The sequence below is a fragment of the Ranitomeya variabilis genome, chromosome 4 (genome assembly GCF_051348905.1).
Source record: "Ranitomeya variabilis isolate aRanVar5 chromosome 4, aRanVar5.hap1, whole genome shotgun sequence".
In the NCBI taxonomy this organism is placed as follows: domain Eukaryota; kingdom Metazoa; phylum Chordata; class Amphibia; order Anura; family Dendrobatidae; genus Ranitomeya; species Ranitomeya variabilis.
The window spans coordinates 391,136,847-391,155,128 of NC_135235.1; the positions used below are offsets into that span (position 1 = coordinate 391,136,847).

Genomic DNA, 18,282 nt, shown 5'->3' on the forward strand with positions numbered 1-18,282 from the left:
ATTCAGCAAATCTTGCATTCATAAAGTCAAATGGTTCTCTGTCACTTCCAAGCCCTGTGCCCTAACAGTGGTTTTTGTCCACATATTGGGTATTGATGTACTCAGGAGAAATTGCACAACATATTTTGGGTTCCATTTTCTCCAGTTACCCTTGTGAAAATAAAAAAATGGATCTAAAGTAACATTTTTGTGAAAAAAGTTAAATGTAAATGTTTTCCTCCTACATTACACTTCTTGAATGCGGCTTTCAGCACCTTGAGGGGTGCAGCTTTTAGAGTGGTGTCACTTTTGGGTATTTTCTGTTATATAGACCCCCAAAGTCACTTCAAATGTAATGTGGTTCCTAAAAAAAATGGTTTTGTAAATTTTGTTTGAAAAATTAGAAATTGCTGATCAACTTTTAACTCTTATAACATCCTAACAAAAAACATTCTGTATAAAAAATTGTGCTGATGTAAAGTAGACATGTGGGAAATGTTATATATTAAGAGATACTATCTTGGAGTATCTCAATAAGAATAAACTCATAATGACCCAACATCAACATGGGTTTATGAGGAATTGGTCCTATCAGATTAATCTGCTTAGCTTCTATGAGAAGGTAAGTTCCAGGCTGGACCATGGTTACATTGTGGATGTCCTCTATCTGGACTTTTCAAAGGAGTTTGATATAGTGCCACACAAAAGGTTGGTACATAAAATGAGAGTAATGGGACTAGGGGAAAATACATGTAACTGGGTTAACAACTGGCACAGCGTTAGGAAAGAGGGTGGTTATTAATGGAACACACTCGGACTGGGTCACAGTTAACAATGGGGTACCACAGTTGTCAGTATTGGGCCCTCTTTTTAAAATATTTATTAATGACCTTGTACAAGGCATACAAAGTATAATTTCAATATTTGCAGATTATACAAAACTTTCCAAGGTAATCAACACAAAGGAGGACATTTTATTATCATAGTGTGATTATGAAAGCAGCCATTAAAACAAGCTCTGGAGGCAGATTCTCAGGCAGACCTGTGTCCGGCCCATAGCTCTTAACAGCTCATTTACATATAAGAAAATTGCGGATTACTCTGGCATAATAATAATATAATAATAATTTTTATTATATTATATATGTTTTACTTATATAGCACCAACATATTCCACAGCACTTCACAATTAAGAATATCGGATCAAAGATATCAAGGTATCATTTTATTCAGCTTCCTATGACATACATGCCCATATAGACGGCTTAGGAGGGTAGATACTACAGACAGATCCCTTTTCTTCAATGAGAAATATTTACAGTGATGTCCATTTAAGGTAGCAATATGCACCGAAATTCAACTACTCTTTTTGTTGTTTGTTCCTTGTTGGACTGTATTTTTTGCATTTTATTGTATAAAAATATATCTGGTTGCTGATTTTTTTTAAATAAACTTGCCTATATAGTGCCATAAATTACATAGCTCTTTATAGACATCGTCACAATTACACAAGCATGAAAAATCATCAGATTTTCATGCACAAAAAAACTGACGATAATTTCATCCATATTGTCACTCATCTGCTATCTGCAAGTCCATGTTTGACATCTGTATGGGGTTTATATGCATTTTTATACATCAATAATTAAAAATGATAAAAGCAAAATACAGTTTCATAGGCTAATAATTACATTGGATTTGCTAACAAATGGATGCCATGTGGATGATGTCCATATGGCATCTGTTTATTTTTGCACAGCCATTAAAAAAAATTGACAGTGCATGCTGTGATTTTTTTCAGGTAAGATAAAATTGTTCATATGAACATACCCAATTGCTAACACTGGTCTGTGTGCTGTCCAGACAATATGATGTTCCTATTTTTTCACAACATACCGACAAGAAAAAAGAAAAAAACTATTTTATTTTTAAATACACTTTAGCACTGTAGCCAATATGTACCTGCACAACAGAGGGTGTAATATTTGGTACTGGTTTGAACATTAAAATTGTTTCTGCATTGTGACATTTTTGATGTTTAACCAAATTTTATTTTTCTGTATAATTTCCACAGACATGAAAATGACTTCCAGTTTGATTGCGTTCTTTGAAAGTCAACAAGATTGATTCAAGCATTTATGATGCTATTTGTGGGCAAAACATTTCCCACATTCTAGACATGAAAATGTTTTTTCCTGTGTGAGTTCTTTGATGTGCAATTAGAGACGCCTTCTGGTTAAAACACTTTCCACATAAAGTGCAAAAAAATGGCTTTTCTCCTGTGTGGATTTTCTGATGTTCAACAAGAGGTGCTTTCCTCGAGAAACACTTTCCACATTCTAGGCATGAAAATGGTTTCTCCCCTGTGTGACTCCTCTGATGTTTAACAAGATCTGATTTTTGAGAACAACATTTCCCACATTCAGAGCATGAATATGGCTTCTCTCCTGTGTGAGTTCTTTGATGGTCAACAAGATTGGATTTCCGAGTAAAACGCTTTCCACATTCCTTGCATGAAAATGGCTTTTCTCCTGTGTGAGTTCTTTGATGTTCAATAAGGTTTGATTTAATACCATAACATTTCCCACATTCTGAACATGAAAATGGCTTCTCCCCTGTGTGACGTCTTTGATGTTTAAGAAGAGCTGCTTTCTGAGTAAAACATTTACCGCATTCTAAACAAGAAAATGGCTTTTCTCCTGTGTGAGTCTTCTGATGTTCAAGAAGATTGGATTTCTGGATAAAACATTTCCCACATTCTAAACATGAAAATGGTTTCTCCCCTGTGTGGGTTCGTTGATGTACAACAAGAGTTGTTTTGAGGGCAAAACACTTGCCACATTCTGAACATAAAAATGGCTTATCCCCACTGTTTGTGCTTTGATGTTCAATACTTTTTCTCTGACTTTTACTTTGCTCAACACTCAATGATGTATCATAAGAGAGGACTAGGTTAAAAGGATTGGATGATTGACCTTTGAAGTCTGAGTATATCAAATGTCTCTCTGAGCTCCTGGTACAGTCACCTGCCAAGAATAAAAATGATATATAATTAATAATGTAGCCTTCAAAATGTAAAATTGATATTTCAAAACATTTCTATAGAGAATTTCCATAAATAATGGTAAGCCTTTTAGCAAAGTTATTAACTCGCTAATGCAGATTACAATCATTCAGTAGGCTTCAGAACAAGGTCCAGTAGATCAGACAAATTGTTTGGCCTCTTTGCTGTTGTCTTGCAGTAGTCATGATCTCTACAGGTTCAAGTTTCAGTATACCTGTTACCACTCTTTTCCAATGAAATGCTCAGTGGAGACCTAGAACGAGACCTTCGAGCCAGTGCTGTTAGTGGATGTCTTACACAGCCTCCTACAGCTACAGGGATTATAGCACAAAGAAGTCCAAATACGACATGAAAAAGTATTTCAATAACTCATAATGTACAGAAAATATAGCACTGGTCATTTATGATAGCAACTTGTACATCAAAATATTCCTATATCATGTGTTATGTCAAACCATGACTATATCCATCCCTTAGCTCCCAGAAGTGTCAAGGGGACTATTAGATACAACTGCCATAAGATATTTTAAGACATTACACAATGATATTTCTCAGGGCCCTAGGTGAAGGGTAGGGGATAATATTGGAGTTTTCAGCATCTTCAGGAGGTCAAAAAGGTCAGCTTAAAGGGAAGGTACCGCGTTTGTAGATCATTAATAAATGAACGTAATGTAGCATAACATGCTGTTATAACCAAGTTTTTATTGCATCTGAAACATATTTTGTGTTATAGGAGTTTAAATAAGGCACTGGAGGCTGACATCTTGCTTTTGCAGTAGCAGCACGACACTTTCAGTGTCATCATACTGCACCCCATGGTCATAGGCGATAACAGATGGACACCGACCCCATCTATTATAATGAAGATGTCACTGCTGTGAACTGTTTCAAAAAACTGACCGTCACATCCAAACATATGCCTTATTTACTTGACTGAATATGAGTTGGTGACTCTAGGTTCAGCACCTGTTCACACTTAGTCTATGTTTGGATGTGACGGTCAGTTTTTTTAAATGTATTCTTTAGCCTTCTGACTGAGCACTCCGCCTCTTAGCCACAGAGAGAGAGAGAATGTTAGTCTAAGAAGAGGTTTCACAGGTACCCATTCAGATGGAGACGTTTATTCTCAGCGAGGAAAGGAAAGCGTAGGACCTGGTATACGAAAGATGCCCTAAAGTGGCTACCAGGTACACATAAAATTGGCCATTTTTATGTGCTAAACGCTCTCATTTTTCATATTTCTAGTGCAGTAATGCAGTTCAGTTTTCATGTTTCATGTTTGCATGTTTCAGCGCTGCAGTGTGCTGCCTTATTTACCTGACTGTATATGAGTTGGTGACTCTACACTGTGTTCCAAATTATTATGCACAAAGAGTTTAGGAGTGATAAGGTTAGAATTTTTTTGTTTGTCATTTAAACTCATTGATGGTGATGTGTGTCAGGGTTCTTTATAACACTGAAAGCACTTGCAGATACCTGTGCAAATTAGTTTGGCAGGTGTGTCCAAATAAAGGCAAGACTACTTAAGAAGGCTGTTCCACATTATTAAGCAGCCTACATTTTTTGCCAAAATGGGAAAGAAAAAGGATGTGTCGGCTGCTGAGAAGCAACAAATTGTGGAGTATTTAGGTCAAGGCATGACTACAATCAACATTGCCAAGACACTTCATCGTGATCATCGCACAATCAAGAAGTATGTAGCTGATTCCCAGCACACACGTGTGCGTGCTGATAAGGAAAAATGGAGGACTCTTTCCAACAGGCAATTGCATAAGGTTAAAAGAGCAGCTGCAAAAATGCCTTGTCATAGCAGCAGACAAGTTTTTGAAGCTGCTGGTGCCTCCAACGTCCCCAGAACAACAGGATGCAGGGTCCTTCAGAGGTTTGCAGCTGTGCGTAAGCCATCCTGTCGACCACGTCTATCCACTGCACACAAGCAGAAACGGCTCCAGTGGGCCAAACGATACATGAAGACTGACTTCCAAACTGTTTTGTTCACCGATGAGTGCCGTGCAACGCTCGACGGTCCAGATGGATGGAGTGGAGGATGGCTGGTTGATGGACACCCCATGAAAGCATGGCTAAGGCGCCAACAAGGAGGAGGTGGAGTAATGTTTTGGGCTGGAATCATGGGGAGAGAGATAGTCGGCCCCTTTATGATCCCTGAAGGGGTAAAGATGAACTCCATAATCTATGTGGAGTTTCTAAAAAAACACTTCCTGCCATGGTTCAAGAGGAAGAACCGTGCTTTCCGCAGCAAGATCATTTTCATGCATGATAATGCACCATCTCATGCTGCAAAAAACACATCTGCATCTCTGGCTGCTATGGGCATAAAAGAGGACAAACTTATGGTGTGGCCACCATCTTCCCCTGACCTCAACCCCATTGAGAACCTCTGGAGCATCATCAAAAGGAGTGTCTATGATGGCGGGAGGCAGTTCACATCTAAGCAACAGCTCTGGGAGGGTATTCTGTCCACATGCAAAACAATTGAAGCAGAAACCATCCAAAAACTGACAAATTCAATGGACGAGAGAGTTCAGAAGCTTCTTTCGAACAAGGGGTCCTATGTGCAAATGTAACATCACCTAGAATAAAGTTTTCACTTTAAAACTGTTTGATTTCATTTTGTAATAAGCTGATAATGCTTATAACTTCACAATTGACCATTTTTTGGTTCAAAATAAAAAAAAAAACAGGTTGAAAACTCTGCTGTGCATAATAATTTGGAACATGCATTTTGAGTGTTTATTTTTTTAAAAAAGATACTGTTTTCATAGGCAGTTTGTTCCAAAACATTGCAATTATACTAGAATAGTAGATGACTGGAAAATAACAATGACTGCAATTCAGATAGGTAATTTAGAGAAAATATGAGGAAATATTATTTGCATAATAATTTGGAACACAGTGTAGGTTCAGCACCTGTTCACACTTAGTCTATGTTTGGATGTGACGGTCAGTTTTTTTAAATGTATTCTTTAGCCTTCTGACTGAGCACTCCGCCTCTTAGCCACAGGTGTTTTAATCGCAACAGGTCCATTACCCCTCCACAGAGAGAGAGAATGTTAGTCTAAGGCCGGAGACACACTGGTGCGAGATACGGCCGAGTCTCGCTGGTTAAAAGCAAGCTGTGGCACCTGCACTCCGGAGCGGAGCGTGCAGCTGCATAGCAATACATGGAGCCGCACGCTCCGCTCCGGAGTGCCGGTGCCACAGCTTGCTTTTAACCAGCGAGACTCGGCCGTATCTCGCACCAGTGTGTCTCCGGCCTAAGAAGAGGTTTCACAGGTACGCATTTAGATGGAGACGTTTATTCTCAGCGAGGAAAGGAAAGCGTAGGACCTGGTATGCGAGAGATGCCCTAAAGTGGCTACCAGGTACACATAAAATTGGCCATTTTTATGCACTAAACGCTCTCATTTTTCATATTTCTAGTGCAGTAATGCAGTTCAGTTTTCATGTTTCATGCTTGCATGTTTCAGCGCTGCAGTGTGCTGCCTTATTTACTTGACTGCTGTGAACTGGGCATGCCTCTGTTGGCTGCACAATTCACAGTGGTGGGAGTGTTCTGGTGCCATATTCATGGATCCCTCGGCTGTCAACTGTGCTCGATTCTCGTCTCCTGTCATTAGGATCTGCTAACATAAGCAGTACTGCTTCCAGCAGAACAGATCATAGATTGACAGGAGTAAAATGTGGGAGAAAAGCTTGGGCAGAGTATCAGAGACTGCAAAGACATCAAACTGAGGAACAGTGTATGATCAGCATAATCCCAGCAGGAGCTGTCAGCAAGAGCTGTGACTCATCCCTCAGTAAAGATAAGGAGCTGTGGGTCTGCAGTGAACTTGTGGAGGGGGGTGAGATATATGTAGTCTGGGTGAGAGAGACATCCGAAGACTGATGGAAGAGAGAGAGACAGTAACTACTGGTGATAGCAGATCACAGGGCAGTCACCCACAAAATGGTGCTGCCCTGTGCGGCTACTCTTCATTCTACCCCAGGTATACTAGAACACCCAAAAAGGGGAGGGAAATGGTGATGTGAGCAGTTACTGCCCCAATTTTCCAGCTATCATTAAAGCTGGTAAGTCTTACTATAGCTGTTTGAGGTCTAAAACAGAAAATGCTCCCCCTAGTGGTAATTACATATATTTGTACAAAAATATATAATACTAGATGGTAGCCCGATTCTAACGTATCGGGTATTCTAGAATATGTAGGTAGTATATAGCACAGGCTACGTACTATATTGCACAGTGACGTAGTATATAACACAACCGACGTAGTATATAACATAGCTATGTAGTATATAATAGAGCTACGTAGTATGTAACACAGCCACGTAGTATATAACATAGCCACGTAGTGTATTGCACAGCTACGTAGCGTATTGCACAGGCACGTAGTATATTGGTCAGCCACGTAGTATATAACATAGCCACGTAGTATATTGTAGAGCCACGTAGTATATTGCACAGGCACGTAATATATTGCACAGGCACGTAGTATATTGCACAGGCACGTAGTATATAACACAGTCACGTAGTGTATTGCACAGCTACGTAGTGCATTACACAGCTATGTAGTATATTGGTCAGCGACGTAGTATATAGCAGAGCCACGTAGTATATAACAGCCACGTAGTATATTGTAGAGGCACGTAGTATATTGCATAGCTACGTAGTATATTGCACAGCCACATAGTATATAACAGAGCCACGTAGTATATTGCACAGTTGACATAGTATATAACAGAAGCGACACAGCCACATAGTATATTGCACAGCTACGTAGTATATAACACAGAGCACATAGTATATTGGACAGTCACATTGTATATTGCACAGTCAAGTTGTATATTGCCCAGCTACATAGTATATAGCACAGAGATGTAGTATATAACAGAGCCCACGCAGTATGTAACACAGCCCACGTAGTATATAGCAATATGGGCACTATATGCGTGGTTAAAAAAGACTTAAAATAAAAAATAAACATATACTCACCTTCCGAAGGCCCCTTGAAGTCCTGGCGCCTGTGTGCGGTGCACGCGGCAGCTTCCGGTCCCAGGGTTGGTATGAGCGCAGGACCTGTGATGACGTTGCGGTCACATGACCGTGACGTCATGGCAGGTCCTTCTCACATAGCATCCTTGGCACCGGAACCTGCCGCTTGCACTGCCGAGGACAGAGCGCGACGTCGGAGGGTGAGAATAACCTTTTTTTTAAATTATTATTATTATTTGTAACATTAGATCTTTTTACTATTGATGCTGCATACGCAGCATCAATAGTAAAAAGTTGGGTAAACAGGGTTAATAGCAGCGTTAACGGAGTGCGTTACACCGCGGTCCGTTAACGCTGGCATTAACCCTGAGTGAGCGCTCAGCGCTGACTGCAGGGCAGTAAAGCAGCGGCCATTTCGCTGCCAGACTATGGCCATCGCTGATTGGTCGTGGCAATGGTCGTGGGCGTTTTGCCACGACCAATCAGCGACTTGGATTTCCATGACAGACAGAGGCCGTGACCAATGAATATCCGTGACAGACAGACAGAAGGACAGAAAGACGGAAGTGACCCTTAGACAATTATATAGTAGATTTTTCATATAGAAATGTTTGCAAACAGTGCAAACATTGCATTAATACATTTTAATTACTATTTTAAGCTTAATTTCACAAAAAAACAAACTACCAGAAAACTGGTGGCACCTTCTATTTAAAGCACAGCAGTCACTTATGGTTTGCAAAGCCCCTTTAATCTCTTTATGCCATATGATATACATATCTGTCATGTGTCATGAGCAGATAATGTTTTGCTGCATGTCATGCCGCTCTCATGGTACTGCTTCTCTACCGATGCGGTAGCGTTTGGGACAGGGAAGGAGCCCCTGGTCCCGGGACACCCAAAAACAGAGACAACAATAGCCTGTATACACAGCAGGCTATCAGATGCTACCGAAATAGCATAAAATCGAAAAAAAAAAAAGGTCATCTGAATTGCTATTTAAAACATCACAGCAGTGAGGAGACAAAAACAGAGCAACCTTTTGGCCAAATGGACTTTCTCAAGTCTAAAATACAGGTTTGAGTAAGGCAATTTGGCCAAAACGTTGCGGTTTTTGTCTCCTCAGTGCTGTGATGTTTTAAATATTTTAGAATGCATTTTTACAAGGATCTCTATGGTGCCTCGGATATGTTTGGATTTGCTGCAGTTTTTGGTCCTAGTGGGGGGTCTGACCAAGTAGCACACACTCATTGATGGTGCATGGGAATTTTACATGTTATGATCAAGGGAGCTTAGTCTCCAGAAACGCGTTGAGATTCTTACCCATATGGTTTGCGCTGAAGTTTGTATCCTCCATGTTTAAGTTTGTGAATAAAGAAAACTTTTTTTCACGGATTCGGTGAAGCTGGACATTTTCTTCTATCAGTATTTTGTGCTTTGCATGTTTTTTTGCAAATTAGAGCATGTCACTTCTTTCAGCGTTTTTCACCCATTGAAAGTAATGGGTGGTGAAAAAACTCTGAAAATCCACACCAAAAAAAGCAGGTATCAGGTTTTGCAGCATTTTTTGTGCCAAAACCTGATTAAATAGAATGAGATTTTTATTTTTGTTTGCACTAAACTTTATCAGCATGCACAAGAGACCAATGTAGCATAACAAAAAGGCAGGAACAAAGGAACCTGCCAAGAGAGCAGGTTTTGCTGCAGAAAAAAACGACTAGTGTGAACATACCTTAAATAATACCACATTCAATAGCCTACATATTATGTTATAACCTGTTTATTACATACAATATGCTCTTTATAACCACACGTGTATTCTACCACCATATGATAAGTATTAGTAATCATATGTGTATATGCTTTGAAAATATATGTGCTATTGTATTAAATACCACCCAAACTGTACTATCTCCTGTTGTGCTAATATTGTGGCAACCATACTATTCGTTATTGTGCACACAAGTGATTGCCATAATTGCTAATATTAAAAAAAGTGATTTGTCAGCTGATAGTGCCTCAAATAACCCAACATTTAGAATGCCCCCTCAGGCTGGAGGGCTGGTGTTCCTGACTGACTGACAGTTCAGGTCAGCAGCATTGTTGTGCTGCTGGTCTGAAATGTGAGCAGATTTTTGGCCTTAATTGTACAGCCAAATTCTCCTCTGCTGCATCTGAAGCATAGTGTGGCTAAAGCTGGCCAGGATTAGAAGCCAACTCTACACTCGAGTGATCTTGGCCAGCCTCTGCGCAGTGCTTACAAGCTCATTAGGAAAGAGCTTGTAAGCACTGCACATATTCATTCACCACTGCTAGACAGAAGTACTGTCCATACGCCTTGGCAATAACGGTAACCAACATAAAAGTTATAAGAATGGCAGTCAGCTAGAAATAGAAAGGAAATTACAATCTTGGTTAACTTCTCACTTCTGTACAAGAAGAAAGACAAAATGCTGAAAATATTTATTCTTCTGTATAAGAAGAAAGACAAAATGTTGAAAATACCGGTTTTTACGTACCGGTAATAGGATTTTACAGAGTCCACGACAGCACCCACAACGAGAGAGGGGATCCGCCCACCTTCCGGACAGGAACCTACAGGTTAAAAAGGGGCGGTCCCCTTCGCCCTCCAGTTTGTGTTCCAGAGTACAAGGGATACCGCCAATGAATCAGTACATGACAATATTATCTTAAACATTACTAAATACCACCACCTCTATAGAGTGATCTCTAAGGCACACCTTCCAACAGAGTGCAGGAATAAGTAACTAAATACAGGGGGGGAATGTATGGGTGCTGTCGTGGACTCTGTAAAATCCTATTACCGGTACGTAAAAACCGGTTTTCCTATCGCCACGACAGCACCCACAACGAGAGACTTTCAAAGACTATTAACTGGGAGGGACCACAGCACTAAGTACTGAACGGCCGAACTGTAAGCTGGAATTAGCAGATAGATCAAGGCGATAGTGCTTATAAAAGGTGGAAGGTGATGACCAAGTTGCCGCCTTACATATCATTTCGATGGGGACATCTGCCTTCTCCGCCCAGGATGATGCCATGGCCCGAGTGGAGTGCGCCCTGATGCCTTCTGGTGGCGTTACTCCCCTGGCAGAGTAGGCAAGACATATCGCTTCTCTAATCCACCTAGCGATAGAGTTCTTCGTGACACCAGAACCCTTTTTCTGATTCTGGAAAGAAATAAACAGAGCCCTACTCTGTCTCCAGCTTTGAGTCCTATCCAGGTATTCTAATATTGCCCTCTTAACATCTAGGGTATGATATTTTTTCTCCTCTTCTGAACCTGGATTTTCATAGAAAGATGGTAAATAAATCTCCTGACTTCTATGAAATTTAGTTGCTACTTTTGGCAAGTATGCAGGATCAGGTTTTAAGACAATCTTATCCTGGAGAATTATTAAGTAGGGAGGATCTACTGACAACGCATGTATATCACTGACCCTTCTGGCAGACGTTAATGCTAAAAGTAGAGCTGTTTTTAAGGTTAAATTCTTAATCGAAATAGAGTTTAATGGCTCAAAAGGAGGTTCAGTCAACGCCTCAAGCACCAAATTGAGGTCCCAAGGGGGTATTCTTACAATATGGATTGGGTTAGAACGCTGACATGCCTTAATAAACCTAGCAACCCATCTATTACCAGCTATATCACTGTTGTATAGAGCTCCCAAGGCTGAAACATGAACCCTTAGAGTGTTGACTGCTAAACCCAATTCCCAGCCTTTCTGAAGGAATTCTAAAATGGCTGAAATCGGAGCATTATCTCCTAACGGTTGCTGATAAAACATAAGGAATTTTTTCCAAATTTTCGTATAGATCTTAGTAGTAACTTCCTTCCTGCTTTTCAATAAGGTAGCTATTAAAGCATCGGAGAACCCCCTCTCCTTCAGAAGCTCCCTCTCAAGTTCCACGCCGTTAAGTGAAGAGTTTCCAAATTTGGATGACGAAATGGACCCTGAGAGAGGAGTTCCGGAACCACTGGCAACACCCAGGGATCGGTCACAGACATTGTTTTGAGGAGAGAAAACCAAGGCCTCCTGGGCCAGAAGGGGGCGATTAAAATTACTCTGGCTCCTTCCTCCCGGATTTTCCTGAGGACTATCGGAATTAGACACCTAGGGGGGAAGGCATATGCTAGCTGGAAGTCCCAACGGACGCGAAGGGAATCCACTATGAATGGTTGGTCTGCTATGTGTAAGGATGCGAACCTCCTGACCTTCCTGTTCTTCCTCGTAGCAAACAGATCTATTATCGGCAATCCCCACAGATTGACTATTTGATTGAATATGTGTTGGTCTAGGGACCACTCTCCCTGACGAAGGGAATGGCGACTGAGGTAGTCTGCTTCTATATTGAGTTCCCCCTTTATATGAACTGCCGACAGAGATTGAAAGTGATTCTCGGCTAGGGACAATATTTGTGCTGCAGTGGTCATTAGGGATCGTGACCTTGTCCCTCCCTGATGATTGATGTAGGCCACCACAGTCATATTGTCTGTCTGTATCTGTACGTGCGAATTCTTCAGGGAAGGCAGTAAGCAAAGAAGAGCCTGGTTGACTGCAGCCAGCTCTCTTAGGTTTGAGGAATTCTGGGATTCTTGAATTGTCCAACGCCCTTGGGTTAGAATGTCTCCCATATGGGCTCCCCAACCGAACGGACTGGCATCTGTTGTAACCACGTTGTCCGGAATGATGGTCCAGAGAACTCCTTTTGACAAATGTGCTAGATTGAGCCACCATCTGAGGTCGTGAAGAGTGGCAGGTGATAGACTGAACTTTCTGCTCAGAGCACCGTGAAGATCTTTTTCTGCTTGAAGAACTTCGTATTGAAGCATTAGGGTGTGAGCCTGAGCCCATCTTACCGCCGATATACACGCAGTCAAAGATCCTAGTAGAGACATTGCGTCTCTTAAGCTTAAGTTTGGAGCTTTCCTTACTGCCGTGATCCTCTGAATGATCTTCTGCTTCTTTTCTTCTGGTAGGAAGGATGACTGATTTTCTGAGTCTAGAAGAACTCCTAGGAACAATTGATGTCTTGTGGGTTCTAGTTTTGACTTTTCCCAGTTGATTATCCATCCGAGTTCCTGTAAGGATGATATTATGGCATTTACCCTAGATGTACACTGAGCAATTGAATTTCCAATTATTAGAAAATCGTCTAGATAGGGCACTACGAGGGTTTCTTTTTCCCTGACATGGGCCATTACTTCTGACACAACTTTTGTAAAAATTCTTGGTGCCATGGACAGGCCAAAGGCCATTGCTAAAAATTGGAAATGTTTAATCTGATGGTTTACCCATACTGCCATCCTGAGGAATTGCTGGTGATTTCTGTGAACTGGAAGATGGTAATACGCATCTTTTAGATCCAAGACCGACATGTAGCACCTAGGAAACAAAAGCTTAGCTGTTGATTTAATGGATTCCATCTTAAAAGCGTGGTACTGAAGATATTTATTCAATCTACGTAAATTTATGATAGTCCTAAAGGACCCATCAGGCTTAGGGATCAAGAACAGCGGAGAATAAAAGCCCGTCTTCTCCTGATGTTTTGGTACTTCTTCAATAACTCGCTTTGTAAGCAATTGTTGAATCTCTAATTCTAAGGCCTGTTGTTGGGCCGGAGTATCCAGTGATGTTATAAGAAAATGATTTGGGGGAGTTCTCAAAAATTCTAATTTTAATCCTGACTCGACTACCCCCATTATCCAGGCACTAGAAGTTATTCTTTGCCATTCTGCTGAGAAGAACTTTAGTCTTCCCCCTACTGTCTTATCTGTAATTACATCTCCTTCTTGAGAAAGATGAAGGGTTTTTATAGTATTCACCTTTCTTCTTTTGATCCGACGTCTCCCAGTTACGATTATACCCCTGCTGGTCTGACTGGAATTTTCTGAAGGGTATGCGTCTCCGGAAGGCATTCCTAAAAGTGGGATTAAATGCTTTAGGAAATCCCTTCTTTCTGTCCTCTGCCTTTGCAAGGATGTCATCCAGCACCGGGCCGAATAGGTACTCACCCCTACATGGAATGGAGCATAATTTGGCCTTTGCCTGAGCCTCCCCCTTCCAGGTCTTTAGCCAAAGTGCCCGTCGGGCTGCATTTGAGAGCCCCGTCGATCTTGCAGCCAATTTCAGGGAGTCAATCGAGGCATCCGGCAGATAAGCCGCTCCTTCTCTGACCTGAGACAGGGAGTTCAATAATTTATCCCTAGGTGCTTTAGCTTTAAGCTGTTCTTCCAGCTGAGTCACCCAGACCATGATTGATCTTGCCGTACAGGTGCCTGCGATTGCGGGCTTAAAGGCTCCAGATGATGCTTCCCACACTTTTTTAAGGAGCATGTCAGCCTTTCTGTCTGAGGGATCTTTAAGGAGTCCCACATCCTCTAATGGTAGCGAGGCTGTTTTTGAGGTAGATGCTACTGCCGCATCCACCTTCGGGATTTTCACCCACTGGGATAAGGTGTCATCTTCAAAGGGGTACCTCCTTTTTGCGGCCGAAGGTAAGAACCCCTTGTCCAGCTTGTCCCACTCTCGCCTGACCAGATCTTTAATGGTGTCTACCACGGGAAAAGCTTTGCGACTTCTCTGGCTCAGTCCTGCAAACATGATCTCCTGGGTTGTTTTTGGCTCCTTACTCTCTGCCACACCCATAGTCGCCCGGACTGCCTTAATTAAAGTCTCCATATTCTTGGTGGAAAAGCAAGGCCTTCCTTCCTCATCTGAGGAGGGTGACGATGAACTCTCCGAGCACTCGCCCTCTTGCAATGAAGGGCTGGAATCGGATATTATTTCCATACTACTCTTCTCATGCCGTTTGGTTTTAAGGGACGATTTTATTTCTTCCCTAATTACTTCCCTCAAATCCGATACACGGAGGGGGGCCTCTTCTTCTAACGTACGGCATATACATAACTGACATAATTTTTTTGAATAGGTGTCAGGTAGTGGCTCCGTGCATAACGCACACTGCTTATGTTTGGATTTCGAGACTTTTTTCCCCTATATAAAAACATAATATAGAAGACAGTTGTATCAGCCAATGGGTCAGATATCAAACTCACCACCGCTGATGAAAAATAGAGTACTGGTTTCTGAGGGGGTGAGGTGCGTCGTGACGTGCCAGGGTCCTGCTGCCCGCGTGCCACATCCCCACAACGAGATCTGCTGCTGCTCCTCTGCTCTCCTAACTGTCGGTGTTCGGCGTCTCCTGTGGAAGACATGTTGCCGCACACCACTCACCAAGCGCTGCCTTCTTTTCAAAGGTCCCGCGCTCTTCCTCCCGGCCTCTTCCGGAAGTCGTTGAATCACTTCCGGGTTACAAGCGCCGACCTGCTCCTGCAGCGTCGCGCGCGCGTGGACGACCCGGGGCGGCGTGCCTTCCCCCGGAAACGCCACCTCGATCGCTCGGCCATCATCCACGGCCCGCTCCTTGCCAGACAAGGGGGGAAGCTGGACACAGGACTTCCCCCGACGCTGCTTCCAGGCCCCCGACTCTGCCGTTCTCACCTGGACACCGCACAGAGGCTTGGCGGACCCGGGTAAGCTATGAAAACTGTAGGCTCCCGCCGTCCGGACAGGAACCCAAACTGGAGGGCGAGGGGGGCCGCCCCTTTTTAACCTGTAGGTTCCTGTCCGGAAGGTGGGCGGATCCCCTCTCTCGTTGTGGGTGCTGTCGTGGCGATAGGAAAATTTACAAATCTTGGAAATTACAATCTTGGTTAACTTCTCACTTCTGTACAAGAAGAAAGACAAAATGCGGAAAATATTTATTCTTCTGTACAAGAAGAAAGACAAAATGTTGAAAATATTTATTTTCATTTTCCAGAACATTAACCAGAAATAACTTTTTTTAAGATCAACATCCCTAATTTTATAAATTGGATGCTGGTACCTATAGTTTTGTTACGTGTTAATAAGGAATTAGAATCTAGGTCGTCTCATCCCATTCCTCAGGTTGATATTTTTTTCTTTAGAGTCAGGGCATCTTTACAAGTTGTTTTTCATTTTTTGTTCTTCAATGGTCCCCATCCATATGTACCACGTCTTTTCAATTTACCAGGGGACTGCAAAAATAGTCCCACCTCATTATTTGATGTCTGAGACCCCATGGAGACGTGAGATTTTGCGGTCAGTTCACTTTGGTCCAATGTGGCGCCACTTCTGTAGCACTGGGTGGCCCAGAGTCTAGTAGGCCTTGTCTGACACCTAAGGTGTCTTTTGCCTGCTACCGCTTTGCTGTGTTACAGTGACGATGGACAAAATGCAGTGCACACTTAAAGAAGCACTCTCATAAACATTTTTATCCTCTTAATATATAGCTGTTATAATATTATATGGCACTCTGTACCTACAATTACTCATTTTACCTACCAAGCTAATTATTCTCTTTTCTCTGATTTATGTAGAAACAGGAAGTTTCTTGTCCAAACATTTTTATCATCCCTCTCTTCAACTCCTGACTCAGCTGCTCCGCACCTCATCCTGCCAGGTACTTTTGCAGTGACTCATGAGTCATGCATGGAAAACTGATGTCCTGTGTTTACATAGAGCTTAGAAGGTTTCAGCTAGTCAGTTATTAATCATGTGATGTCAATGACCTAATGAAAGAGGTAAAAATTAGCTGGGTAGAAGGGTAAAGTACACAGTGCTATATAATATGATGAATGCAATATATTAAGAGGGTATAATTTTGATGGGAGTGGGGATGCACTTAAAGTCATTGAGACATGGCAATGGGCTTATACACTTAGCCACAGTAGATCGATATGGGAAATGTACTGATGGAAAAACTAAGAACACAAAGCACAAGAAAATTCAACTCAAAATTGATGCTGTGGGTGAATCGGTAGAATATATGCCTCTTGTCTAGTTAGTGGTTAATACACACCTTGGTAGTCGTCTGTGGGACTCTCCTCTTTACACCGTTGATCACTCTCCACATATGTCTCTTCTTCTGTACCACTAATATTGTTCACATCTTCATCCAGATTCAAAAGCTGTGAAACAAATATCTGAAAAGTCACATGGAATGTCTGAAAAGAGCAGATCAAATGATTAATTATGTCCTGTTCACAACATTTTTTACTTACTCTGTATAACATATAACGCTTGCACAGAAATGTGCCTAAAGGTACCGTCACATTAAGCGACGCTGCAGCGATAGCGACAGCGATGCCGATCGCTGCAGCGTCGCTGTTTGGTCGCTGGAGAGCTGTCACACAGACCGCTCTCCAGCGACCAACGATGCCGAGGTCCCCGGGTAACCAGGGTAAACATCGGGTTGCTAAGCGCAGGGCCGCGCTTAGTAACCCGATGTTTACCCTGGTTACCAGCGTAAAAGTTAAAAAAACAAACAGCACATACTCACCAGCGCGTCCCCCAGCCTCTGCTTCCTGACACTGACTGAGCTCCGGCCCTAACAGCACAGCGGTGACGTCACCGCTGTGCTTTCACTTTCAGTTTAGGGCCGGCGCTCAGTCAGTGTCAGGAAGCAGAGGCTGGGGGACGCGCTGGTGAGTATGTGCTGTTTGTTTTTTTAACTTTTACGCTGGTAACCAGGGTAAACATCGGGTTACTAAGCGCGGCCCTGCGCTTAGTAACCCGATGTTTACCCTGGTTACCAGTGTAAAATATCGCTGGTATCCTTGCTTTTGCTGTCAAACACGGCGATACACGGCGACCTAGCGACCAAATAATGTGCAGACCTTCTAGCAGCGACCAGCAATTTCACAGCGGGATCCAGATCGCTGCTGCGTGTCAAATACAGCGATATCGCTATCCAGGTCACTGCAACGTCACGGATCGCTGGCGATATCGCCTAGTGTGACGGTACCTTAAGGGCTCATACTCACTTGCGAGAAACTCGGATGAGTCTCGCACGTCAATACCTGGCACTGCACCCGGTACTCAGGAGCGGAGCGTGCGGCTGCATGTATTGCTACGCGGCCACACGCTCCGATCTGAGTGCCGAGTGCAGTGCCGGGTATTGACATGCGAGACTCATCCGAGTTTCTCGCAGGGGAGTATGAGCCCTAAGGGGGCCGATGGCCGTATTTCTCGAGCAAGGATCGCATTGCCATCCTTGGACTGACTGTTGGCTCTCCAGACCTGAGCATGACAGCTGTATTGAAGTACATCATGCTGTCACGCTCAGGCCAGGGGAGCCGCTGGTCAGTCCATTCACTGCCATGCGATGCGATCCTCGTACAAGA

General features: G+C 42.6%; 1 protein-coding gene across 2 annotated transcripts in view; it reads right to left on the minus strand.

Moving 5' to 3' along the window:
- Positions 1 to 827: 827 nt before the first annotated feature.
- Positions 828 to 18,282, minus strand: part of LOC143767174 (uncharacterized) — a 30,184-nt gene continuing 12,729 nt past the window's right edge. For both annotated transcript variants that reach the window (XM_077255264.1, XM_077255265.1), the window contains exons 6-7: positions 16,959 to 17,067; positions 828 to 3,005 (exon numbers count right to left, since the gene is read on the minus strand). In XM_077255264.1, the coding sequence (XP_077111379.1) occupies positions 2,116 to 3,005; positions 16,959 to 17,067 (999 nt within the window). In that variant the 3' untranslated portion in view covers positions 828 to 2,115. The remainder of the gene's footprint in view (positions 3,006 to 16,958; positions 17,068 to 18,282) is intronic.